We start from the raw sequence: 24820 nt of genomic DNA, 5'->3' as shown, positions 1-24820 counted from the left end.
CGTAAAACGACCACTGACTGTAACCAGCGATTTACCGACGACACGCGAATAAGGAAATACCAATTGAACACTGCTCAGCAAACCAAATTCCTGTACACCTCACGTGGCGGCCATGATACTTCGCCGGGACTTATCCAATTGCTCTGTTTCTCAATGCATGCAGCCGGCCATTTTCCATTGTGAAACGCTGCCAGTCCGGTAAAGATGCACATCTTGTCAACGGTGGCCCGATCCATCACGTCACGAAGCCTAGCACGCGTCGAACAGGTATGCTGGTTCGATATTGAGCCATTGAGAGACTTCAAGCACGTAAAAGCGGAATAGTTACTGACATTCTCACCAGATTCAATCGAACCATGGCTCATATGTCCGGTTCTTCACGTGCTCCTGCTCCCTGTGTGGTGCAGAGGCGCCTCGCCCAGCAGAAGATGGCATGCACCACTCCCGCTTGACGCTGCCTGGCGGTGGCCCCGTCATCGTCGAGCATAGCAAGGGAGGAGCCGACCAAGCTGGAGCTTCTGACTCTCATGCGGTATCTGTTCAGCCACCGGAAAGACCAAAGGCCCCGTCAGCCTGGGGCTCCTTTGGTAGCAAGATCGCCAAAGCCCGGCCAATCCCAAAGGTCGTCAAGAAGGGCCCCGCGTCAACAGGAGTAAAAGGGCACGCTTCTGGCTCGACATCATCATCAAAGACGACAACACTACCATCGTCAACGGGAAAAGCCAAGAGCGCGAAACGTAACCCCTCACTACCGGCGTCGGCGCAATGGGGCACCTTTCACGCGCTACAGGTCCAAGGCCCCGCACCGAACCCGAACCCGCCACCCAAGCCGAAGTTGCTGTCGAGACCGAGGGCTGGCGCACCGGCGCCGCGGTGGAAGCGCAACTCGCTTCCTGCGCAGGCGAGGGCTGGGAAATGGGGCGGGTTTCATCAGGAGCAGGGTGCGCCGGCTTCTGGGCACGTCGACGACGAGGGGCTGGTCTTGCACGATGGACATTGGTCGAATGTCGATCCTGTCGTCGAGGGAAATCTGGAGCTGAGTCTGGAGACTTCTCTGTCAAAGGATGTTGGCGACAATTCAGAGGAGGTGGGGGCAATAGAGGTGCCATCCGAGGTTTTAACAGAACAACCTGTCTTGTCGAATCCACAACATCGACAGAACGCGGCGTCTGTATCAACCAGTAAACGGGGAAAAGAAAGGGCCAGAGCGGTTCCTAGAACCAGATTTCGGAGAAGCGGCCCCAAGAGCGCCGCAGGATCGGGAACTGGGAGCTGGGGAAACTTTTTCGAAGATATCGAGAGGAGCGATCCTGAAATCGCCAGGATGACAGGTAACGAAGAGGAAGCAGATGCTCCGGCGCCATCCCGTAGCATCGCTGGCGATACCGCTTCATCATCCGCTTACGTTTCTTCTGAGCGGGACGCTCCATACGGCACTCACATACAACCCGAACCAACACCAGACTTTTATGAGGATATTCTACCTCTGCCCTCGAGGCCCCACGAATCCAATGCCTCAAAAGCCGAAGATATCCCAGCTCTCGCCCCCCGCGCAGGACCCGGGGAAGCAGAGTTCAAAGACTCATCAACGCAACCACATCCAGACCAACACCAGCCAGCGGTTCAAGAGGATATGACGATAATGTCCAGACAGCAAGCGCTATCCGTCCTGCTCCAGGAGCCTGTGAAACCAGTGCCTCGGGACATCAATGAGCAGGAGCATGCTGCCGTCAAGGAAGGGCGAACATGTTATTCAGACATCGTTTCCGCAGAGCAACGTCTCACAGAACAACGTCACATAAAAGAGTATATGAGAGAGCGTAGCGCAATATACCGGTATCCAGAAGAACGCCGCGGAAGAAAACGTCACGCAGAGGAACGCCGCATAAGAGAGCAAGAACTACGCACAGAGGAGCGTCGCATCAAAAAACTTCGCACTGCAGAAAGGCGTGTGGAAGTACTCCGCGAAGAAGAACGTCGCGCTCACAAAAAAGCACGTCAGGCGGATGAACGTCGCGCTGCAGAGTTTCGCATACTAGAACGCCGTATAAAAGAACTTGGCGAATCAGGACCTAGCCCCAAAGAACGTCTCATGGAAAGATATGCTAATTTCCAGGCAATGCTACAGAGTCACCCGTCTAACATAACCAAGGAAGCCTTACGGGATTTCGACGATATCCTGAAAGAACTGTCTACGGAGACAGTTGAATACTATTGTGAACTGGAGTTTATCCGGAATTGGCTCTACTGGCTGAGAACACTTGTTTCAGCCTTGGATGTAGGCAGTATCGATCCGGGGGTTTGTGAACTCTGTGAGCGTGAGACTCATAAAATCACAAGACACCATGTCATTCCGAGAAGTCAACGTGATCGCGACCGATTCACTATTGAAGAGATGAACGAGTTGCTGGCACTTTGCCTTCCCTGCCACACAACTTTACACAGAGCCATTCCAAACAAAGAACTTGCTGACGAGTTCAACTCCTTGGCGCGGATTATGACACATCCTCGAATGCAATCCTGGTTGGTGTTCGCGAAAGCACATTCTATCGGGGACCTCCACGGTCTGATGAGACTACCAGGTACAGATGGCACACTTGAGCTGTAAGTGCTTAGGACACTGGGTGTTGTATCCATGAGGGGGTGCAATATAAGGCATCGGAGGTGTTCTCCCCATGGATACAACACGCACCCCATTACGGAATTTGAGAAGGATGATAGCTGATTAACTCCGACCTCTAGGGAAGAGGATGAGCGCCGACTTCATCTGCTCCATCTTGAGGAACACATGGCCAACTTTGCAACCCGGGGGCGCCAGGACTGGCTTGCTCTGCGCTACTTCCTGAAGATTCGTATTCCCTGGCACGTTAGAAACAGCGAAGTCAGACATGTGCTCATGGATCAAAAAGAGGGACAAAGCTGGAAAGGTGCTTTGCTCGAAAGGCTTCGCAACGGGGGCGACGATCGCGGTGATATTGTTACCGAGAAAGGCTCTAGACGTAATAACAGGAGACGACACAAGTGATTCGGCTCATCAGGTAAAGTCTAATCAGCAATTAAAGCCTCATTCAATCTCGCTGGTATCCTCTTGGCTCAGCTTAGGCAAACGACCCCTGGACTTCTACCTACTTGCACACACACTCCTGTCGCCCACTACCTTGCCGTATAATCGACAGGGATTCATAAATTACTAAGGGGCTGTCCCAAATCAGTCGGCTATCATTCTTGTGTACATGCCATAACAATCATATAGTCAACTCCTCGTAGCAATTATGGCATGAACTCATTATTGTGAAGCCAAGCCTCCAGTTCTGCTTCGTGGGCCCATAAGTACAAGCAAAAAAGTGCGCAACCCGAGCATCGTAACGGTTTTCTGCTTCGCTGCTACTTCGAGCTCCGTGCGCTACACTCTCACTGGTCATATCAAAGGAATTCAGGCTACCACTTATGTAAGTCTGCTCCCCTTGCATCTCTTGCCCTGAGGTTACAATGCCCACAGACTTCAGGAACCAGTCCATGCGGGGGTCATCGTTGCCTCGTCAAACCTTGATGCAATGAATATGATCTTGGTGTTGGATTGGTGTGATTGTTCGATTTTATGAAAGTGAGAGGGCTGAGATGTTTGAATTGTGTTCGGACTGTTGAGGTTTACTATACAAAATGGCAAGAGGTTTCCCTTCTTATAGTCGAAAATCATTGTGTGATCAAGATTGATATTAGGTACATGACTTTGTTCGTTCTATATGCCAAATCCCCATTATTGAAGAGACCTCGCCGGAGGTGTTCGAATGTCGCCTCTGCGGAGCTTCTAGTGAACGACATAGGCAATAGCAAAGGCTGTGATGAAGGCGGAGAGGCCCTGGAAGGAAAGCCCGAATTCTTCGCTGATGCCACCTTCTATAAATATAGCAAATAGATGAGTTAATATCCATATCAAGACTAAATATATATGTCTTGATTCAAAGTCCATATCTTATAGGACCAATGAATTCTTAAAAAAATACGTCTTATCATAAAAAGTTTGCTTAATTTTGAATTAAAGAGAAGATAGTATGGTAAGCTTGGTTATTTATATAGATCGATATCAAAAGTCTTACATTCTCAAGTTAGTTTAGTTAGTAACTACGTGTAAAATGCAGTTTACTTGGTGTTCTTAAATACACAATACGGCCCCGGCGGATTGTTCCGTGGGGGGCTGGCCTTAGTTATGTAGACTGTGTCGTCATGTATGATCTATATATAATATCAGCTCTACTTAGCGTGGGAACCTTCTTGTTGCGTCTGGACGCCACTCGCACCGAGAGCAGCCTGGGTCCACCCGATGTGACCCTACAGACTCTCAGCCCAAATTCATGGTCTAGGCCTGTCTTTCGGCCGAACCCCTGGCTACCTGTAACTTACTTCTTCCTCACCCTTCTGTCGCTGAACGTGGCTGCGATTTCTGTCCCTTTGCCTCAACTAACCCTGTGCTCCTGAGAGATGGAAAATTTTCGAATTCATACCTTCTCCGCTCTACCCTCTCAACCACCACGGCCGCAATCTACACGGAATCCACACTCTAAGGTCCGTACCGGTTGTACCATATGTGAGCCTACCCGCGCATCGACCGTCATGGAGCAGCATATCTGCAGGTGCTAATCATAGACTGCCAGGCAAGTAAGAAGTGCTTGCACCCGCTCTTCACTGTCTATGCACAAGAGTTGACTGTTGTGGCCGGCGTTTCCTAGGCAGAGGCGCGTGAAATGTGACGAAACCAGACCATCTTGTCTCCGTTGCGTCAAGCGGAAAATCACGTGTAGCGGATTCCAGGCGACCAAAACGCAAGTTGGCTCTTGTCGAACCCTCGTCCCAACCGTCAAGATCCCTTCGATCCTATCCTCACCAGGCTCAGCAATATTCCGCTCTGAATGGGAGAAGGTCTATTTCGAGACCTGGATCTCGGCCAAGAATGAGCTTTGTGGAGATGAACTCTTCGATGTATTTTCCGTCATGGTCACGCAAGTGGCAACTCAAAACTGCCTCTTGAAGGAGGCCGTCCTGGCGCTTGGGGCGCTCAAGATTGCGCTGATTCAACAGACTGATCTGCTTCCACTGGAACAGTCAAAAGCAAGCGTGCATTATCGTACAGCGTTATCGAGATACGGCAACGCAATGCGTACCTTGGTTGCCATAGCCGCCAACGAGGATACAATCAGCACCATTCTCCAGTGCTGCATCGTCTTCTTCTGCTTCGACCTCCTGGACGGGAACCACAAGGCAGCACACGTTCACATTCATTATGGAACTCGGATCCTCCGAAACTTTCTGAGGGCTAGATGCCCTGGAACGGACCTCGATATTTGCGCCAACTCTCCTGTGCCCTATCTCATTGATGGTTCAATGGTTCACATCTTCCAAAGATGCAATTCCGTCTCGTACGTACATCTCGCGCCCAGAAGACCGTGTCAGCCGTCCGAGCCACAGCTCGACGCAGGAGTTGACACATCTACGACTCTCAAGACAATTTTGCCACAATCCTTCTCTAGCGTAAAAGAAGCGGTCAGATGGCTAGACCTGATCCAGAACGCCCTCTTCGCCCCCATCATTGCCTCGAAACAGCCGTCAAGCTTGGGGGGCAGGTGGAAAACAGAAAGGAGGCGCTTCCTGGAGATTCTGGACAATTGGGCTGTTGCATTCCGGCCCCAGGCGGCGCAGGAAGCGCAGGCCGGCGGCGACAACCCCCGACCGAGAGAGCAAGTCATAGCGACGGAGATGCAGTGGCACAACGCCTACATCTTCGTCTACACCTCGCACTACCATCACTACCCGAGTCTAGTGGAGATGGAGTCAAGATTCAGAGCCATCGTGAACTTGGCTAATCTCCTGACAGATCGGCCACACCGAGCCAAGCCGGTCATACCTTTGACTATTTCTGGTTCCCTTCTTCCTCTGTTTGGTATGTCTGAATGCAATATCTTCTCGGGACCTCTGAGCTAAAATTTGGGAACAGTGGTAGCGAATAAATGTCGGAATGTCGAGGTACGGCTGGCCGCAGAGAAGGCTGTTCGTCGGCTAAATCACCGGGTGGAAGGACTCTGGGATAGTCGTGCAGCCCTAGCCCTGATTGAATGGGCCAGGAGAACGGAGGATGCATATATGACCCAGTTTGACGACTCCGAGACGGTGTGGACAAGACTTCGTGGCCGATACATCCTTTTTGGTGGCCGGCAGGGTGACCAGCCAAATCAGGCAGTTGTTGGGTCTCAAGTCCTTGAGGACGGGGAGTGGGTGTATCACGAGGAGACATTAACGTGGTGATTTAGTCATCTGGTATATCACCTGTAGATTGGACTTGTGCCAACTCGTCTCCGGGGATGAAAAGGTTGGACCTGCTTGCCTCGAATGAATGCAACCCGGAGTCAGCCGTACCCGCGGTGTCTATCATGTAGTACAAAAGCCAATGGCGGACCAGAGTAATTGCTTGCAGGTCGTTGAATGCCCCGCGGCTCACTATAATGCCGAGACTCGTCGATGAGTCGCGGTATGCTGTGCTGATAATGCCCCCGCCTGAGGTTACAATGCAACTTTGAGGCGGAAGCGGACAAGACTCCAGGAATGCTGATTGGATCATTTACACTCTTCGAAGTTCCAAGCATAAAATATGAGCACTAATTTGGAATGGCTACAATCTACGTTCTTGCCGGCACTTGGGGCCTCTTGATTCTTCTCTACATTGGCCTGTCATCTATTGCGACCTAACATGCATGACCACGAACAGGACCTACCCCGCAAGCTTCCAGCAGCTACGACGCACCATACATACATCAGACTCAGGAGCTCAGGTGGCACTTCTTGGATCAGGAGAACTAAAGACAAGTCACGTCCAGATTAAAAGTCAGCACACGACAAAACGATCACCCAAAGTAAGCGCTTACCGGATCCACCCAGCAATAGCCAGGAAACATGGTATTCGGACAATAAGAGACATGTTCAAATTCGAAACTTAGGTACGCAATGAGCTTAGGCCGTGCTCAAAAATAGATTCTTACAGCTTCTCCATCAATCAATATCGGATCCGATCTCACGATCACTTTCAGCTATCTTCACTCGGGAGCCCCTCTAATAAACCTGTAGTTAATCGCTGAAGCCTTGCCCCTAAGACCTTCGACTATCAAAGTTATCTTCTCTAAAGGTATCTGACAACTCCAAAGCCGTTTGACGAGTCTTGAAGGCTCAACATCTGCTGACATACGTCGCTACGACTTACTGACCATAACACCGGCGGTCCAGGCCCTGGTCTTGGTCATGCATGTTGGGTTGTAACACTAACATATTAAGCCTTATTTTGACCCACATAGAACAGAAAACTAAAAAAAGAACAACGACCGGATATGGCCGGTATATGTACTCAATCGAATTTGTCCAAGTGGTGCAATAATGCACCGAACCCACAGCATGTTGCTGGATGCCTAATCCTATGCTGAGCCGCTAAAAACAAGATTTGTCCGAAATAGGAAATCTCGTTGCCTCAGCCAATCACCCCACGTTGTCATGTCCTAAAAACGCCTAAGTCGAACCTTAATGGTCCCTCGCGAAACGGGTCATTCCCAGGTGCCACAGTGACATTGAGCTTATTCATACCCAGCACTCAATCTGCATTTACCAACAGAACCTGCTTCCACTTTTGTCCTAGATTGATGGAGAAGATTGGGCTGCCTGGTCTTAAGCATTGCGATATGTCCATAAAGCTTCATCTGTACATGTCATATGCAGTGAGTTTTGTCACTAAGCTGCTTGGTATGGGTACTGAGCGAAACCTTTACAAGAAAAAAAGAAAAAAAAAAAAAAGTGGCAAGAGAGATGGAAATTAGCTGCCCCTGTCTGCACCAAGCTACTATTGTCTAGAGAGGATCCCATGAGGAATTAACTTCTCTGCGTGCCAATATGCCTAGAATACAATGAAAACCAATGTCCAATCCTGGTTCAACGCTGGGATTCACCGTGCAACTAACTTTGTTGTTTCTTAATATTTTCTACAGATGATAGGGCTGAAGAGCCTACATATGGGAGAAGTCCCTGTGGAACTTTCAACCGTACCCAGGTTCATTAGTTTGCAGCATCGGAGTCTATGATTCTTGTGGCAAACTCTCCGGACTTTGAAGATCCTTCAGTAAGCAAAGTGAATGGTAACTGGCTTGGCGTACGAGGTTTCCTTTTCCGCCTAATGGACCGAACCAGATTCAACACTTTCATGGTTCTCCTGGAAAACAAGCGTCATACGGACCCTGGCTTGCAGCACAAACCATTCGAGCCCAAGTTTGAATCTTCAGCTATCTAGCCAGACTGTTCGACGCTCATCAACCACGGAGCAGCTTCACGATTCCAGCTTAGTGGCCATAAACGATAGAGGCGGCTTTCTGCATGTAAGCACCGGATGATTGATGTTGAGGGCGTTCGTGATGGAGCCAATTGAAACATGAGGGTCTCAGAGGTCGATCTCTCATGAACATTCTTGTATGTATATAAATACAGTCTTGGTCGCCCGACGAACGAGTGACCCTCATCTTCACATCAGATCCTCCTTATCTGCCTCTTCACTAAATCTTGCCATACCTCAAGTTCGAGATCTTTTGCTTAACTAAGACATCATGTTGTCCAACGTCGCCCTCATCCTAGCCGCCGTCGCCGCCGCACCAGCCGTGCTCGCTCAACCTATCGAGCCCGCTGCCAACGTCTCTCCTCGCCCCGTCGACCTTGCTACTCTGTGGGGCATTGTTGCCACCGAGAAGGCTGTCACGGATGTGCGCAGCGATGAAGCCAAGATGAAGCGCCAGAACCCGGGAAATATCTGGGCGTGTGACAATATCGGCTTCCAGCAGCCTTGCTCTGCCTACTATGTTCCCAACGGCCAGTGGTTCAATATCGAGGGCCTATCCTTGAACAACCGTATCTCCAGCATTGGAGGGGACTGGGGAGCGAATTGCTGGGCTTGGGAGTATGTCATGTCCATTCTTGTTGTTTTTCCTCTTTGAATCTAGCTCAAGGCCCTTTCCCGTCACCTTTCCATTCACCTCGGGGTTTTCAAGACTAACAATCTCTTTACGGTAGCCACTTCGACGCGAATGGCTGCTGGAACGAAAATGGGACACCCGCTCTCGACATCACTTATCCCGGGCTTCGAGATCTCACTAGCCTTGGCTGGAACGACAAGATTGGGTGCATCAAGTGCAATTTCTGGGCGTGATCGGTGGCGTCCTGCGCAGCCCTGAGAAGGACTGGCGGCCTGTTTTCGTTTCTTGAGAGTACTTGCGAATCTTGTGCGATGCGTCTACTACTCCTGGCCCCAAGATGCGCTCATCTTCAGGGCACACACCTCTGCTCGTATGGTGGCTCTCAATCTAGGGGAGGAAAAGGAGCAAAGGGGCAAGGGTCGGAGTGAAAGTGTTCAGACTAGACGTAGCAAACATCCTTTCGTTTGTACTTAAATTTTCTCTTTCATAGATCCTGGCAATTTACTCGAAGCCTTTGGATTATTTTGCCAAGTTTCCTTAATACACAGAAAGTGCGTAGATGTCAGAGAAATGAGAAACAAAGAGAATTTTGCTATTGAGGCAGTAATCCACTCTTTCGGCCAACGAGACCTTCTCGTGAACTTCAAATCTAACGACCTCACGGATGGGAGCATTAAACTCAGATGCGGTCGAGTTTCCGAGCATACACAAGACACTGGGCACCCCAGCTATGAAAGCAATAGAGCCCGAAGTAGTATTGTCAAGCATTCTCCAGGCGGACGCAGTGAAGGACTCGCTCAAGCAGCAGACTTTTACACAGGCGTTCAACGGAGCTCAGCGCGCAGTCAAGATGGCCGATGATTCTCAAGGACGGGCGACGCTGCGTCGCTTCCTGTTTACTTCATACCTGTAGGACTGACTCCGAGTAAAGCCCTGTAAACTTCATCTGGTTCAGAAATACATGAGCCAGAGTAACCTTCAGGTCTATTGTTCCAGTAATGTCGTCAGCCTGGCACGATCTAAGATCCAGACGATGTATTCGACCACGAGAACCTCAAAGCCGAAGTCCTGCGCATGCCGATTCGAATTGACTGCTCGCTAGACTCTGCGATTCTTTCGAAAACGGCATTTCCCCTTGGAGATGAAGCGTCATCACACAAAACCTTTATTCTAGCTGTTTCTGAGAGATTACAGCAAATGAAGTCATCTGCAGAGCACTCCTCTGTTAGCTTCGAGGCGGACGCCGGCAAAGACGACTTCAGGGATACACGATGACAACAAATGCCCACAAACGGTAAGAGGGTTCTCACTACAGAATTTACCTTCGACATCCCAGACGCCATAAAGGCCAAAGAGGCGATGATCCAGGAAATGCTATTGGAGATCGTTCCAACTTTTCCAGCCACCTTGAGAGTCGGCCGCGCATGAGGATCCCCGAGCCTGCGCCATCAGATACCAACCAAGAATCGAAACACCCACTCCGCTGCAACACCCGCATCGTCCTCCCTCCTCGTCGCATCAAACGCCCGCTGCAGGAACTCTGGCGAGAACCCCTTTGCGGGCGTGTAAAAGTGCTTAATGGTCTCTTCCATGATGACCTGGTCGCACTCGAAATGGGGCTGGATTGTGAGGACCCGGGAGGGCTCGTACAGGCCCTGGACCCTGCAGTGCGCGCTGCCGCCGATGTTTTGCCAGGTTCCTGGGAGAGGTGGGTTAGGTGGCGGGGCAAGGGCTACGTGGTCGCCGTGGCACATTTGTAGCCGGAGACCGTGAAGGGGTAGTGATGATGAAGAGTCGGAGTCTTGTTTTGACTCTGCCGTTGTCGTTGTGGGCGCAAGAGCGGCCAGGCAGGGGAAGTCCTCTACGAGTCTCGGGTTCAACGAGATGGTCTGTACGCCAAACTCATAGCCGTTGGGGTCCTTTTCCACGACGGCGCCGTGGGGCTCGAGGAGGACCTTGCCGATGAGCTGGTGGCCGAAGCAGGTGCCAAAGATGCGGACGTTGGGGTGGTGCTCGTAGACGCGCCGGATAAAGTCGCCGAGGCGGAGGACCCAGGGGTCCGTGTCGTAGGCGGCGGCGATGGAGCCCGTGATGAGGATGGCGTCGACGTCGGCCGGGTTCGGGTAGTGACCTGCGACGACGTCCCAGGTCGTGAAGGTGGCGAGGTGGGAGGCTCCGATGCGGGTTGCGGCGGCGGTGAGGCGTTTGATGTATTGGGCGCTGTAGTATTGTCCGTAGACGGTTTGGACGGCTGTGACCATTACGTCGGTGTCTAGGATGGCGATGTTTTTGGCTTTTTCTCCTCCTCTAGGGGCTCCCTCTTGCTCTGCCCCGGATGGCATTGCGCCTCCGGATCCTGTTTTGGGTGTAAGTCCATGAGCGATATGGTTAAGAATGGAGGGCATACCTTGCAAGTCTTCTTCTCTCATGTTGGGTTATAGACAACTGTGTGGCTCGAACTTGATGTGCTACGGAATGAGCAAATGTAGTCACCTTCCAATCGAAATTGCAAGTTTCAAGAAGCCAATTGTGGATTCTTGGTCGTTGTGAATGAAGTCGTGAAGTCTCGGCAGCTGCTCCGAGTCAGATGTTCGGAGGAGATTTGTCACGGGATCCACTTTTCGGGCGTCAACGCCGGCGTCGGCGTCGGTCCCGAATTCCTTCAGCGGCCCACCTGTCGCTAGTCTGGGATTCACTCGCGACGCACAACATGAAACATGCAAGATTCTAGTTCACAGTTGACTAGTATATACGAGAGAAGAAGATCCTGAGACTATCACTTTGATGTTTAGGCGTCTATTATTACCTACTGTCGTGCGTCGACCACATGCTGAATTGAAAATAAGCAGCTTGCTTGTCAATACTTGTATCCCGACTTCTTCAAAATCGTTTCCAAAAGCACATGGTTCTTCAGAGCCGTCTCAAAATCCGCATACTGAGAAGTATTGCCTTTGGCGTAGGCATCAAAGATGCGGACTGTATTCAGTCCCGCGGCCGAAACCTCAACCCCGTCAGGGAGCTTACCGGTCTCGAGAGTGACCTTTTGTTCTTCTCCTCCGACTAACTTGTACTTGAGCTGCTTGTTGGGGCTGTGAATCTGCCACTGGCCTCCGTCCCAAACGGCCTCGATTTCCCCCTTGGTGCCGCTGATGATCCAGCGAGCACCGACCTCACCGACCGTGACCGGGGTGGTTCGGCAGGCAATCGAGGCCAGTGCCCCGTTTTGCAGCACACCTTGGACCAAGATGTGATCGGGGGCCGACTTTGGGTACGCTGGGTCGATCAAGCTGCTTCTGTCGGCTTTGTACAGGGGTACGGTGTCGACGTCGCTCTTTAGGACTGACGACAGACTGCTGAGATCGAAGTCGCCAACAACGTTTGTGAACGAGTCCAAGACTATGTTCCAAGAATATTAGCCTTCGATATTACCAACTTATTCAGAATCTTCCGAAAGAGATGGAGTGACTTACAATGCCCAAAGCCGATGTGGAATGCGTTTCCTCCAGTTTTGATATCGAGGTAGTACTCCGCGCCCTCAACCCAGAAGTTGGGAGGAAAGTACGGGAGAGTGCCGACGACAGAAGTGTGCTTGATCTCGCCGATCTCCCCACTCTGAACAATCTCCTTCAGCTTGAGAGTGAGAGCGTCGGAGCGACCCTGGAGACCGACAATCGTCTTGAGCCCGCCCGACTCGGCCAACCGCGTAAGCTGTTCCGCCTCCTGCGCCGAGGCGCCGAGAGGCCACTCGACAAAGACTTGCTTCTTGTTGGCGAGCGCGGGGAGCGTGACTGCGAGGTGCTTAGTCACGACGACGCTGACGACGACGAGGTCGACGTCCGGATCGCTGGCCAGCTGCTCGACGTCGCCGTAGGCTTTGGTCGTGCTAGGGAGCTTATGCATCTCGATGGAACGGCGGGCTGCTTCCGCGGACGAGTTGCAGAGGGCGACAATCTCGTAGTGTGGCGAGTTCTTGAAGGAGGGGAGGATGGCGATGGAGGCCCAGGCGCCTGGGCCCATGACTGCCTCCTTTGCGGAAAGTCCGATAATGCCTACTCTGATGGGGGCCATGATTGCTGGCTGGGAGTTTGGGTGGAATGAAAGATGAGTTTGGTGTAAGTCCTCTGTTTAGTGAATGAGATTGCAATGCTGAATACTTAGGGTTTTGGTTATCACGGCATCGTTCTTTATATCTACCAAGAACTCATCCGCCTCTATCTAGACAATAGGCGGCTCATGTAAGCGGTCGCCGGCGGGCCTGATGCAGTTGATTCAGCGCTTTCTCACCTGGATGCCCGATTCGTCGGATTTCCGAACATGAATCTGCGTGGCTTCACACCGCGACATGGTGGAGATGTCGCTTCGTCCCGAAGTCTATCATCCGAACGTAAGATTGTGCCCGGGGTATCATTGTCATTCCCGCGGAGCGGAGTAGTGGGGTGGCTTCCGGACACGGCGAGCCCGTCATCAGTGATTGGCTGGAACTCCGCGGAGTGATGACAAACCCCGAGATTGACCCAGGTCCAGCTGAACCTAGATTCTACGCGCGAACTTGACCTCGTCATTTTGCTTACTGGTTGATTCAATTCATATTTCTGGCGTTTCATTCGAGATGACATTGGCTGCCAGCCGGAAAAAGTCTTGCGTTCTGTGCCGGACCAGTAAGGCGAGGTGTTCGCTCGGGACACCATGCCGGCGCTGTGAGGAAAGGGATTTGAGGTGTAGATATGACCACGTCCCCAAGCAATCAGCTGGATACCGGTCACTACGTCCTGCCGAGACAATTACTGACCGCGGTGTTCACGGAGCACTTAATCAGCTCCCCAATGGCACAGAGTCACTGATCCGCATCGAGAGAGACGGCCGGCTTTCGGGGGACCACCCACGGCCCGACCGTGAACCGTCGATGGACTGGTCGAACCTCTTGTCAACAGAAATTGCGACGATCCCTTTAGACTCTGAATCTATTTCACAGAGACAACTCCTGAGTCCAAATCCCTTCTCCTTGAGCTTCGACTCGCCTCAACTTCGCCAGACGGTGCTTGGCGGTACCGGAGTTCCGTGGGTACATAGTAACTCGAACCTATTCGGACCAGAGGACCTTGGCGATTTAGGCGTCATGGGGGACACGGAATATCAAGATCACGAACATTCTTCAAGTGAAATCCAGTTACATAGGGCTTTCAGGGATTGTCCGGCAAGAAAAATCCGGCCATTCTACCAAGACAAACCCCTCGTCCCGCGAATCACTAAAACGGTGGCAACGTGCTTCACAGCCAGAGTCCTCCTCGGACAGATCTTATCTTATCCAAAGATGATGATAAAAGGTGGCCGGATGCCGCCTTTCATATTCCCACCCTGCGCTATCGACGGATCGGAGTCAATAGCTGGATGTTGTGGCAAGGAGCTTCACCAGTGTCTTCCAGAACCACTAGCCATATGTTGCAACCTCGTTCAAAGTTTCTATCAGAGGACTCCGGGAAGCGCGGCTTTTGTTTGGAGGAGTATATACAGTGAAGTAGGCAGGATCAGGCAAGAGGTGAGAGGTCAGGACTACCCACGAGTTGTTATCTCATTACTTAACACTTTGGTTTAACAGCATTCTTCTTATAATAGCGAACAGATGTTACACGCTCTTCAAGCCGTGGTGATATATCTGCTGCTTCAAGCCAATGACCTGCAATCGATACAGGAAAGCAACATCAAATCGCTACTAGTAGTGCCCAATGTAAGATGCCAGGAGATAGCCATGTGTTCTCACTGACCAGAGCAGCTGCTAGCCCGATCGCTGCACCTGTCCCTAGATTACGAAGTCGACCTGACTAAGAAGCTCACTTTAGACCGTCGAGGCTGGGTTCTCCGTGAGAGTGCCAGGAGGCAAGCTTTAAGAGACCGTATCATTCTGAGAGGTGTCACTAACAGCAATGGGCTGCAGGACAATCTGCCTTCTATTTGGCATTGAGCTTTTGGTGGACGTGGACCTGAACGCCGAGGAACCGTCAGAGTGCGGTGGTTATAGTCTCCTGCCGCTGCCCTCAGGCAGAGACTTGTGGGAAACAGTGTCCTGTGACGAGTGGCGTGCACGATATAGGAGACTACGAGCCGAGTCGTGCGATGAAAAGGTTCTGAGCATTCAGGATCTCCGAAAGGCTAGACGGGCTTTGGGGGCGGACTCTGAGGATCGAGGCCAGGAGGATCAGCTGGTAGCCCAAGTCGCAAAGTGGTGCGAGGGGCTAGACGAATTCGGGATGATGGTCTGGATGGCTGTCATGCTCGAGTGATGACATGCATGAGAGCATGGCATCGTACGAGAGAGCTCGTGTTTCGAAACGATGATGTATTAGTTGATACACTCAAGGTTGAGTTACCCAGAGTTCTCTCGCTCCGCTTCCGCGATGTCGGATGGTTTCGGTGGCTGTACTACGGCGCCATCCCCTCCGATTTGGGGAGCACGTTCGAGGCGTTGACCAGGCCCCTTACCATCGCCGACCAATATGGGCTTCGGTTTCCTAATAGGCAGTGGATGAAGAAGGTCCTGGAATGAAGTGACCTTCAAGTACAGTCTGTCGGTACTCTCCTCAGTCTCGGAGTATCGCGTCACGAAGAGTGAGAATCTGAGATCCCCGTGCAAAAGGTCCACTGCCTGACGCCCATCAATGATGAATTGTTCCATCAAACTAAAGGCTTCAATGGGCTGCTCTCGGACACCACTACTCTCGTGGTCTTTTATCTGCGACATAATGCCGGCACGGCCCGTTGCTTCTTGTAAAGGAATCAAGGCGTAACGCAAAGGCTGCAATGCAGAAGAATGCCGCTGGCAAATGAGACATACCTCACCGACCTTGACAGTCCCAAAATGAACGCTGTATGAAGTAATGCAGGTAAATAGCTTTGATCCTGGCAGGGCATATTGCTGTCGCTGTGACTGCCAAAGGTTCTTGGGCCAGGTTTCCATCATCTCCAACGAGAAGTTGGCCGGAAGTAGGGACCTATCGATGCTCAGAGTCTCCGCCATCTTGGCCTGCAGATTGATCGACATACGCTCATCGACGTCTTTGGCGATGTATATGGTTTCCTGCTCGTGCCGCGTCGTACGCGAAGGGATGATCGTAGTAGGAAGCTCTCTAACGTAGATGTTGTCCCGGTGGTATCGCAGCGGTATGAAGACGACGTAATCGTCTGGGGAAAGCGTGCATCTCAGACATGTTCGGTTCTCGCCGTGAACGAAGAAACTCGCCAAGGTCGCGTCCATGCGGATCCCTTTGTTGGTCGAGGAGAACTCCTTCTCTTGCTCGCACATAGCCCAACTGATGGACTTTCGCGAGGTGGATTCTGTGTCGTACCACGACGCAAACTCCGAGGGATGGCGGGCCAGCAACCCACGGTACAGCTGCGAGGCTTCTGGTGGCGCGGTCCAGCAGAAGAGAGACATGTCGGTGCTGTTCTTGAGAATCTCTTCCTGAAGTCGCATGAACGCTCGCGAGCCCTCTCCATATAGCAAGGGCATATTGACGCGGAAGAGACCGAGCAAGCAGTACGCCATGTCTTCGACCCGAGTTGTCCGCCTCTTTGACGCCCAAGACATTCTCTCCGCGATAGAGACCTCGGTGATTGCCTGGCTGTTTTTCAGTACACGGGCTGTTTTGCCATGTATCCCCGTCATCGCTGACAATTGCCGCAGGACAGCGCTGTCAGTCTTGAAACCGCGAGAGTTCCATTCGCAGTCGAAGAACTCGAGCGTCTTGGGCGCAATGAGCTCTTGAAGGGTCCACCCGCGTTCGAACCAGCGACACGCGCGCTTGTGTATGCCAGACTCGGACATCCATAGCGTGGGAGACTCAACAGGTAGGTCCGCGAGATGAGCAAAGCAGATGGCTGAAAGCTCGTACCACTCGAACATTGAGTTGATCGCCTCCGAGAGTTCGGCACTGGAGGATTTGTCGATACAGCAGGTGTCCACCCATGCCCACTCCAGACCATTCTGCTTGGCGAGCTCGCATGTCTTCCGGATTTTGGTGTAGCCAGCTTTTTCTTTGGCAGTATTGAGATCTGCAAACTCTTGGAAGGTCACTTCTCCGGATCCCCAGGTATGAGATAGTATGGCGTACGGTGGGAGGTCTGGAGGCATGAAAGCATGAAGCCTCAGATTATCGGTGTGGATGAGCCACATGGCTTACAGCTGCGATATTTCATGGCCTGATGGGTAGAGGATCAGAGTGAAAACGAGAGGTGGAGAAGCTTTAAGCGACGGTATGCACGTACGATGCAGCTAATGTGACGGTAATCTAAGTCGGGATGACATCCTGCCTAGTTCTGCCGGACCCCTGCATGGTCAACGATCGTTGCACCTGGCAGTCTCCAACACTGCATTCCGGATGGTTTGTGGTCTTACCAAGTTCTTAGAGGTACCACCTATTGTAACATCGGTCGGTCAGGGCGTCGCGGTAGACTCGTTCACTAAGTACACCGTGAGCTTCAGAGGCATCGTTCGGCAGACATAATTGAGTATAAACTAGTAGATGGGTGCAGTGCCTAAATCTATCTAGAAATGAAAACTGGAGTAGTGTACATCTGAAACTCCTCTGAACACACATGTAAAGAGACGACAGCAATCTGTATCGACTCGTTCGTGATCTCACGGCCTCATCAGTACGCAAATCTCCAACCCCTTTCGACCCCCGAGCTCTCGGAGTAACCCTCAGCTTCATCCAGTTTCTTATTCAGTCGGATAGCACGCCACTTTGCCAGGCCAGCTGACGTTACAACCAGAGCGCAACCCACCAGTACTAGACCGCCACCTAGTCTGTAGAAGGGCTCCTGCGAACGCGGCCAGAAGTAGGGACTGAACCAGTGACTGACTTGACTGATACAGTTGGCAATTGCGATGAGTGCGGCCTTCTTGCTTCGAGGGGCTGGAACGACAGTTGTTTCCCACGACAGCTGCAGGTTGAGGCCGTTGTATGTGCCGGAAATAAGGAGGAAAAGACCAAAGTAACGAGCTCCGATGTTCATGGTCGAGATCAGAACTGCACAGCCGACCGCGCTGCCAATGATAGGCAGGACGATGTGCCAGAAAGACTCCTGGTTCCGACCTGAGGACCAGGCAACAGCATAGGCAAACACAAATGCGAACGAATATGGGGGGGCTTGAATGAAGTATGTTGTGAGTTCGCCGAAATCAAAGGTGTTGACGATCTAGGCAAAGTCAGACATGGGAACCCCGGATGGAACTCGGACAGCTGGGGGACTCAGAGAGCTTACCGAAGGGAAGAAGTCTTTAAAACTTTGAGCAGTGACCAGGGAGAAATGCAACAGGCAGAAGATCCAGGTGAAAGGATCTTTGACAGCATCTCTGAGACCATCCCAAGTGCCTCCGGCGGCTTCTTCTTTGCCTCCATTGGAGCACAGGATACGGTATTGCGCCATGTCTCTCTCCTCAGGAGTCAGAAACCGCGTGTTGTGGGGCCAGTCTGGGAGAAGCACGTAGGCAGAGAAAGCCACCAGGAACGTCACGATGCCTTCAATGAGAAAGAACCACTGCCAGGAATACAAACCCGAGACACCACCCATTGTCGTGAGAATTCCCGCCGCAAGGAAGCCTGAGATTATGTTGGAAATGGTGTTTCCTGCGTGCCATATGGCCATCCTGAGAGGACTCTCCTCTTTGGTGTACCAGGAAGAAGTCACTACCCGGTGTCAGCACTGGTCAAAAGCTGGCTATCGGGGTAGTTGTTGCACCTACTCAGGGTGATTCCCGGAAAGAACGGCGCTTCAGCCAGACCTGTGAAGAATCGCAGAGCGGCGAAGCCGGCACCACTAGATGAGAGTCAGTAAACTCCATGGAACTCGTTCTCTTAACCTGTCTCACTGACCTTTTGAGAGCGGGAGTGCAGATGGTTGCCGCTCCCCAGGCCACCATCGTCGAGGGTAGAAACCATCTTGGATTTGCCTTGGCCAACCACAAGTTGCCAGGCAATTGTCCAACAAGATAACCGATATAAAAAGTTGATATGCCTAAGTTCCACATGGTGTCTGACATATGGAGGTTATCCTGCATCCCACTGAGTCTTGCGTTGGAAACATTGATGCGGTCGAGATAGCTGGGAAGTTGATTTCGTGTTAGTATTGAACATCTCGTCATCTGGGTTGACTTACCTCATGAGAAACATGAGCGTTATACAGGGCATCATCCTCATATCAATCTTTCGGACAACGCTCTTGTTGAGCCTTGTCATATCGGTTTCGCTTAGCTCACGAAGATGTTCGAAACGGCTCTGGATATCTCTGGGAGTTATGTCGTATTGATGGCTGAGCTTCTCCACGGATGGATCAGAAGACTTGGTGGGGTTTTCAAGCTCTTCACATTTTGTGGCATCTTTGCCAGCACATTCTACCACCGCTCTACCTTCATCGTTGGAGTTCATGGTAGTCCCGTTGAGTAGTAAGTCAAAGCCAAGTCTGTGGAAGCTTGAAATTGCTTATAAGCGCGGTTGGTATCTTTAAGTCTCGACTTCCTACTCCCACTCAGCTCTCCAGCCTGTGACATTGTTTTATACTTATACGACTCGGACTAGCGAACTCATCTATCCATGAGCTTGTCCGGGAAGCTTGGCAATCCGGGGACTCCAGACTACCCCGCGTCGACATCGTTCATGGATCCGTACTAGGGTGAGACGGGAACGCGAGTAAGCAGCCTGCTCCCGCGGGAAGTCAGGCAGTGGAGTGGGCGCAGCAGGCTACTTTCACGCAACAGATGCTAGCGATGTGAAGTGTTTCCTGAGATGCCGAAAATTCTTCAGGCCACGTCTAGTTTTCCACTGTTCCCGTCTTCTCTGTCGCCACTTCATCACCTCTGCTCTTATGCCGCCGCGTAAGACTCGCCTGTCCGGGACGAATGCCCCGCTTGCCTTTAGAAGCCCTGAACTAGTCTAGTGGTTTGAATCTGGTGAAAGCGCAAGTGTTCAACACAAATACAAGCCTGTGTCAGGCCTGGCCGGGATCCTTTAAGGCAAAAATTGAAATCATTCAGATGTGCTGAGGCAAGTTGACTTAGTCAAGAAGCATAACTTTCGAAGACTTCTTGCATTTCAGTGGGGCTACCACTTGTCCAAGGACTACGTGCTTCTGATAACAACACGGAAAGGACTGGTGCAAAATCCTACAGAATCCCTTGATTGGCCACACCGAGATTTCTCAACGGCTTAAGAGGCTTGACACTTTCTCGTATACAGTGAAGACGATTCCTCCACTCAAAATCAGACGACCAAGTCTCATAGTGCTTCCACTCCACAAGCCCCTCAAACCTCTTTCCGACAGCACCATACGGAGCGCTTCCAGTGTTCCAGCCCCTCGAGCTGACTGTGCTCTGGTCTTTATGGTGTCGAAAGGTTGTGTAGCATAGACAGTGACAATGCCAGCAGCCGACCCAGACCCAAAAGTGACCAGTGAGTTGTTCGGCAAGCCATATCGCTTAGACTGTTCTCTAAGCAAATTGTATGAGCCCATACGTACCGCTGAGGTGGCGGACTGCTTCAAAGTAGTAGAGACGAGACCTCGATAGATCTCTGCGAATCCATGCTCTTTCACCATTGTGACTAGAGCATTCGTTCCACCGGCGTACTTTCGTGCACCAGACTTTGCATCGTCGATGCTGTTGTTTTGGTTAGTCAAGCACGCGAGTTCCAAGTTCTTGAAACAAAGTGTATGCACGACCGAGTGTTCCTGATCTCACTTACAGTGCTGTTTTCACTCTCTCAGTTGGTGTTACTGCTACAACACTCTCCACACATCCGGCAATCATACCCGCCAGAATACCCCTTGCTGGAGTCAGGCGGCCTTCGCTGTCCATCAGAGAGTTTCTGATAGAGTCGAATGACAGGAAACGTACTCCGGCTTTGAACGTCGTCCCCTAAATGGAAGGTGAGCATACTGCGCAGCGAAGCAAACATAGAATTCTCACAATGATCAGTGTTGAGCAGCCTGTGTAGATGGCTCTCGGTCCATCCTGTCGAGCAACTTGGAGCAGTACTGCGAATGGGTTCTTGGCACCTGTTGACTGGAGCTGCGCTCTCGTCTTTGCGAACTCGAAGGGATACTTTGGGGCGGGGATGAAGTCAGCGCGAGTAATGATAAGGACTGTACTAAATCAGCCTGGAAACACTTACAGTAGTTGCAGCTTCAACAGCTCCAGCAATGCCGCCCGAGATTAGAGATATTCCTGGCGATATTTTGTGCTTAACAGCTAGTTCAGACTTCTTATGCGGCGGGGTCGTTGTAAGGACGACACCGCCAGGTGAAGCAGTCGCAGCGATAGATGCCATGGTTTTTTCGAAGCTCCAATACCTCTAGTAACGGCCGAATAAAGTTATTCAAAGTCTATTGAAGAGAAATCACTAAACCACGCAGAAAAGAAAAGACATGAAAATTTCAAGTGGGTGAAAGCGTTGGGATGATGACTGATCGCAGGAGGTGTTCGCGGCTTCGATGACGAAAGGCGAGGATCTCTATCAATTGGATGATAATAGCAGATGACTCTTGTTACTCAAACAAAAGTCACTCACAGATTGTGATTCTCCCGACTCCTCGTTCATTCTTGACGGGGGCGACTCTCGAGATCCCGCGGGAAGAAGACGGACTTACAGACGGCTGCCAATGCTCCAGCCCGGCCAATCAAAATCCTTCCCGTGCCCGCGGCCCGTCCAGACTTAGTAACTGCAAGGTCACTTTCTTCCCGCGGCAAGCTTCCCGTGCTCGCTTTCCTCCAAAACCACAGCACCCCGGAGCAAACATTCTCGAGTCCACCAGCAAGCCATCCACGGATACTGCTCTCCTCCTTACTTCCCGCTCAACTCACTATGGGTCCGAAATCAGGTAATGGCACCACGGCTTCCGGGCGTCCCCGAAGGCGGGCCGTCGAGGCGTGCTCGTTCTGCCGAAGGCGCAAAGTATGTCACTCTCAACTTCATAACGCTGTAGAGATGTCTAATTGCCTTCCAGATCAAGTGCAACAACGAACAGCCTACGTGTGCCAACTGCAAGACTTACGGCAAAGACTGTGTCTATGAGCCTCTGGCTAGCCCTGACGAAAATACACTGCACTCCACACCAACACGACGTCATGCCGAGCGGCAAAGACAGAGTGCTTTGAGGGGCACGAGACGGGAAACCCACGCCCCGACAAGTGCTCAGGATAGTAGTGTACGCAATGACACTCCCGCGGATCGCAACGACGCCGCGCGCTCACCAAACCCCGATGACCACGATCCTTCGACCCCCTCGCCCCCTCTTTCTAGGAACCAGCATCCGGGAAACTCAGCGGAACGGGCATCTTCCCATCGCGGGGATGTATCTCGTATCGTGGTATCCGCAAATGGAGTCTCGAGCTACCATGGCCGCACCAGTGCCTTGTTCGAGGAGAATCCCCAGGAGCGATTCTCGGTAGCTGATCTGCGCCCCCGGATGCCAGATGACTGGATCGAGAAAGGCCTGGTTGCAGAGACAGCCAAACAACGTGGGTTGCATCCTCCAGAGCCTCGGACAATAAGTCTGGCCTCTAACAGTACGTAGGTCAACTTGAGGAGTTCAATCATCGAGCGGGAACGCTCGATTTTGACGGCGTGGACCCAGAGCTTGGCATGCATCTCTTGTCCCTGCACTGGAATCGCCAGCATCACTCATTCTTGCTCACCTATCGACCCGCATTCATGCGAGATATGGCCTGTAATGGACCATACTTCTCCAAGATACTCTTGAACGCCATCTACTTTGGGGCTTCCAAGTTCAGTCCCCGAAGAGAGGTACGGAGGGACCCCAATGATGTTCGTACTGCCGGCTGGGCTTTTCGCGAGCGTGTGCGCAAATTGCTCGGTGATGCGCTTGATAGTAGTGATATTACAACGATCCAAGCTTTGCTAGTGATGACGAACTCGCTGTTTGCGCTAGGGGATGAGAGAAGCGCGGCTTGGTTGTATGCTGGTTTGGCATTCCGCATGATTATAGACCTGGGCATGCATGTAGATGCTCCAGGTCTTGGTGTTACACGCAAGTTTTCTGATGAAGATCTGGAGATACGACGACGGGTCTTCTGGGGGGCATTTGGTAAGAAGCACTTGGATCATCTAAGTAAGCTTAGGCATACTGACACCATTTGTAGTTGTCGACAAGATCCAGAGTTTGTATCAAGGGCGTCCAGCATCCCTAAAAGAGTTCGACACCCTGGTACCGATCAAGTTTCTCGACACATTTGAAGAGTTTGAGAACTGGAAGCCGTTTGCCTACTCTACCGACGCCACTAACTACCCAGGTTCGCCCGCCTACAGTGTATCGACATTCACCTATCTTTGTCGCCTCTCGGTCGTCATGAGCGACATACTGAGTTGCATCTACACTGAGAGGGCGTTCGACAAGAGCGCCGCGGAGCTTTCCACAATGTTACAGACCTTGAGCTCGAAGTTGGCAACTTGGAAAGATGCACTCCCAGCACACCTTATCTTTGATCCAAAGAGTAATGACGTTGCGCCGCCACCGCATGTTCTCAGTCTGCAGTGAGTTTTACGGAAGCCTCCTAATTGAGCGATGAGTCTTGATCAACTGACTTGTGTTCAGTGCCATGTACCATGTTCTTACCATCCTTCTCAACCGCCCGTTTGTGGCTGATGGCCACCTTTACAATACGTCTCGCTCCATCTCTGTCAACTCATTCATCACCTGTGCGTCTGCGGCTGATAGCATTGTGAGCGTTCTTCGAGTGTATGACAGAGTATTCTCCGTGCGCCATGCGCCATATTTGATTTCGTATGCTACGTACGTCGCGGCAACGATACACGTCCGGATCGCTGCGAAACGAAGCACGGAATCGGAGGCTCGAGAGCGTCTGGAAACTTGCATGTCAGTGTTCCGTGAGAATCAAGAAACAAACTGGGCTGTCAGGAGAGCCAAAACAATAGTCGAAGGCTTGATGGCCAGACTTGGTGTCAGTCTTGGTGAGGAGCAAAGCACACGGCCGAGGGATCGCGTACAAGCCAGCAAAAGCAAAAGAACGCGATTAGCCACGGCAACCATGCAGGACAATGCCGAAGGCTCAAATAGCTTGCCTCGAATATTTCAAAGTCATGCACCTCAAACAGCACCCGACAATGAAACACCTCCATTAGGATGGTCGGATATCGATGGGATCATTCAGAGTTTTGCAAGAGGTCAAGATCCTAACGCAGCTTCAGCGGATTCGACAGCAGATGTTGGATTTCAACAGGTCCCACAAACAGCGGGAAATCAAGCTTCCAGCTTTGGTCCCTCGGGCTTTGGGGGCAATACAGTCTGGTTCCAGGGAATGCCTGAAGGAGACGGCGGCTCGGCCTCCTTTGATGACTTGCTCTTTGGCTTCAACGGATCCGCTTTGGATAGCATGTTCTCTTGATCTACTCGGGAGGATGCTTTCACTTCTATTAGGTGCGATATCTGTTGCTCTCGTAACCAGACTTTTACCCGGGGGCAAAGTATTGACGCTCCACTATTTTGGTTACACGGGCGGGAGTGGTGCTTCTCGATCCCGCGGGAGACCTTCACTCCCGCGGCTATGCGCCACTGACACGGCCTCACCCTGACGCGATGACGACAAAGATGGCAAAGACTTTATTAATATTCGTTGCTTGCGTGTAATAGCGAGGTTATCTCGATGAAAAGCACTGTTTCGCCCAGACCTTCTTAAGTTCGAAACCCTTTCCATCCAAGAGAGTTGGTATAAGACCGGTTGTTATAGTCTCACCAATGCCGTTCAACATTAGAGTCAACAACATATTTGTTAGATCTCGGAGGTTCCTTCATCAGCTCTCATA

The 24820-nt window shown here is 51.6% G+C and overlaps 10 protein-coding genes across 10 annotated transcripts; 5 read left to right on the top strand and 5 right to left on the bottom strand.

Moving 5' to 3' along the window:
- Nucleotides 1–77: 77 nt before the first annotated feature.
- Nucleotides 78–3916, top strand: HER10_EVM0000104 (uncharacterized protein; the record flags this gene model as incomplete). Its single annotated transcript, XM_035469899.1, has 5 exons — nt 78–267; nt 344–2604; nt 2743–2999; nt 3298–3449; nt 3767–3916. Exons 1-5 carry the CDS (start codon nt 205–207, stop codon nt 3914–3916), a joined length of 2883 nt encoding a protein of 960 aa, XP_035337887.1. The 5' UTR covers nt 78–204.
- A 505-nt stretch (nt 3917–4421) lies between these two features.
- HER10_EVM0008688 (uncharacterized protein) lies at nt 4422–6500 on the top strand. Its single transcript, XM_035483074.1, has 2 exons — nt 4422–5935; nt 5990–6500. The coding sequence occupies exons 1-2, from the start codon at nt 4990–4992 to the stop codon at nt 6295–6297; spliced, it is 1254 nt and encodes a 417-aa protein (XP_035338674.1). The 5' UTR covers nt 4422–4989; the 3' UTR covers nt 6298–6500.
- Nucleotides 6501–8627: 2127 nt separating this feature from the next.
- HER10_EVM0008713 (uncharacterized protein) lies at nt 8628–9223 on the top strand (the record flags this gene model as incomplete). The annotated part of the gene is made up of 2 exons (XM_035478223.1): nt 8628–8974; nt 9088–9223. The coding sequence occupies 2 exons, from the start codon at nt 8628–8630 to the stop codon at nt 9221–9223; spliced, it is 483 nt and encodes a 160-aa protein (XP_035338677.1).
- Nucleotides 9224–10438: 1215 nt separating this feature from the next.
- HER10_EVM0012017 (uncharacterized protein) lies at nt 10439–11496 on the bottom strand (the record flags this gene model as incomplete). The annotated part of the gene is made up of 2 exons (XM_035481422.1): nt 11398–11496; nt 10439–11346 (listed from the first exon to the last, which is right to left on the bottom strand). Exons 1-2 carry the CDS (start codon nt 11417–11419, stop codon nt 10439–10441), a joined length of 930 nt encoding a protein of 309 aa, XP_035338967.1. The 5' UTR covers nt 11420–11496.
- A 351-nt stretch (nt 11497–11847) lies between these two features.
- On the bottom strand, nt 11848–13348 carry HER10_EVM0006331 (putative oxidoreductase family protein; the record flags this gene model as incomplete). Its single annotated transcript, XM_035475919.1, has 2 exons — nt 12461–13348; nt 11848–12386 (listed from the first exon to the last, which is right to left on the bottom strand). The coding sequence occupies exons 1-2, from the start codon at nt 13056–13058 to the stop codon at nt 11848–11850; spliced, it is 1137 nt and encodes a 378-aa protein (XP_035338435.1). The 5' UTR covers nt 13059–13348.
- A 956-nt stretch (nt 13349–14304) lies between these two features.
- On the top strand, nt 14305–15360 carry HER10_EVM0002406 (uncharacterized protein; the record flags this gene model as incomplete). The annotated part of the gene is made up of 4 exons (XM_035472119.1): nt 14305–14526; nt 14587–14715; nt 14761–14864; nt 14923–15360. The coding sequence occupies 4 exons, from the start codon at nt 14305–14307 to the stop codon at nt 15266–15268; spliced, it is 801 nt and encodes a 266-aa protein (XP_035338079.1). The 3' UTR covers nt 15269–15360.
- HER10_EVM0010815 (HET domain-containing protein) lies at nt 15352–17157 on the bottom strand (the record flags this gene model as incomplete). The annotated part of the gene is made up of 1 exon (XM_035480263.1): nt 15352–17157. One exon carries the CDS (start codon nt 17155–17157, stop codon nt 15352–15354), a length of 1806 nt encoding a protein of 601 aa, XP_035338871.1.
- Nucleotides 17158–17633: 476 nt separating this feature from the next.
- HER10_EVM0000641 (major facilitator superfamily transporter) lies at nt 17634–19411 on the bottom strand (the record flags this gene model as incomplete). The annotated part of the gene is made up of 5 exons (XM_035470413.1): nt 17634–18182; nt 18249–18673; nt 18730–18803; nt 18860–19087; nt 19155–19411. 5 exons carry the CDS (start codon nt 19409–19411, stop codon nt 17634–17636), a joined length of 1533 nt encoding a protein of 510 aa, XP_035337919.1.
- A 769-nt stretch (nt 19412–20180) lies between these two features.
- On the bottom strand, nt 20181–21307 carry HER10_EVM0011478 (uncharacterized protein; the record flags this gene model as incomplete). Its single annotated transcript, XM_035480910.1, has 4 exons — nt 20181–20637; nt 20723–20895; nt 20947–21081; nt 21152–21307. The coding sequence occupies 4 exons, from the start codon at nt 21305–21307 to the stop codon at nt 20181–20183; spliced, it is 921 nt and encodes a 306-aa protein (XP_035338922.1).
- A 534-nt stretch (nt 21308–21841) lies between these two features.
- Nucleotides 21842–24402, top strand: HER10_EVM0006955 (putative fungal specific transcription factor domain-containing protein; the record flags this gene model as incomplete). Its single annotated transcript, XM_035476523.1, has 6 exons — nt 21842–21931; nt 21984–22497; nt 22554–23084; nt 23140–23530; nt 23592–23745; nt 24169–24402. 6 exons carry the CDS (start codon nt 21842–21844, stop codon nt 24400–24402), a joined length of 1914 nt encoding a protein of 637 aa, XP_035338513.1.
- Between the last annotated feature and the right edge of the window lie 418 nt (nt 24403–24820).

Source organism: Colletotrichum scovillei (genome assembly GCF_011075155.1).
Source record: "Colletotrichum scovillei strain TJNH1 chromosome Unknown Contig00001, whole genome shotgun sequence".
NCBI classification, from domain to species: Eukaryota; Fungi; Ascomycota; class Sordariomycetes; order Glomerellales; family Glomerellaceae; genus Colletotrichum; species Colletotrichum scovillei.
This window is presented reverse-complemented; position numbering and strand designations above follow the sequence as displayed.

What these genes read in the sequence shown, in the direction of transcription:
- HER10_EVM0008688 (XM_035483074.1), top strand. Translation starts at nt 4,990, where the DNA reads ATGGTCACGCAAGTGGCAACTCAAAACTGCCTCTTGAAGGAGGCCGTC. An exon ending in TTCCCTTCTTCCTCTGTTTG is followed by an intron (nt 5,936 to 5,989) that starts GTATGTCTGAAT and finishes ATTTGGGAACAG; the next exon opens with TGGTAGCGAATAAATGTCGG.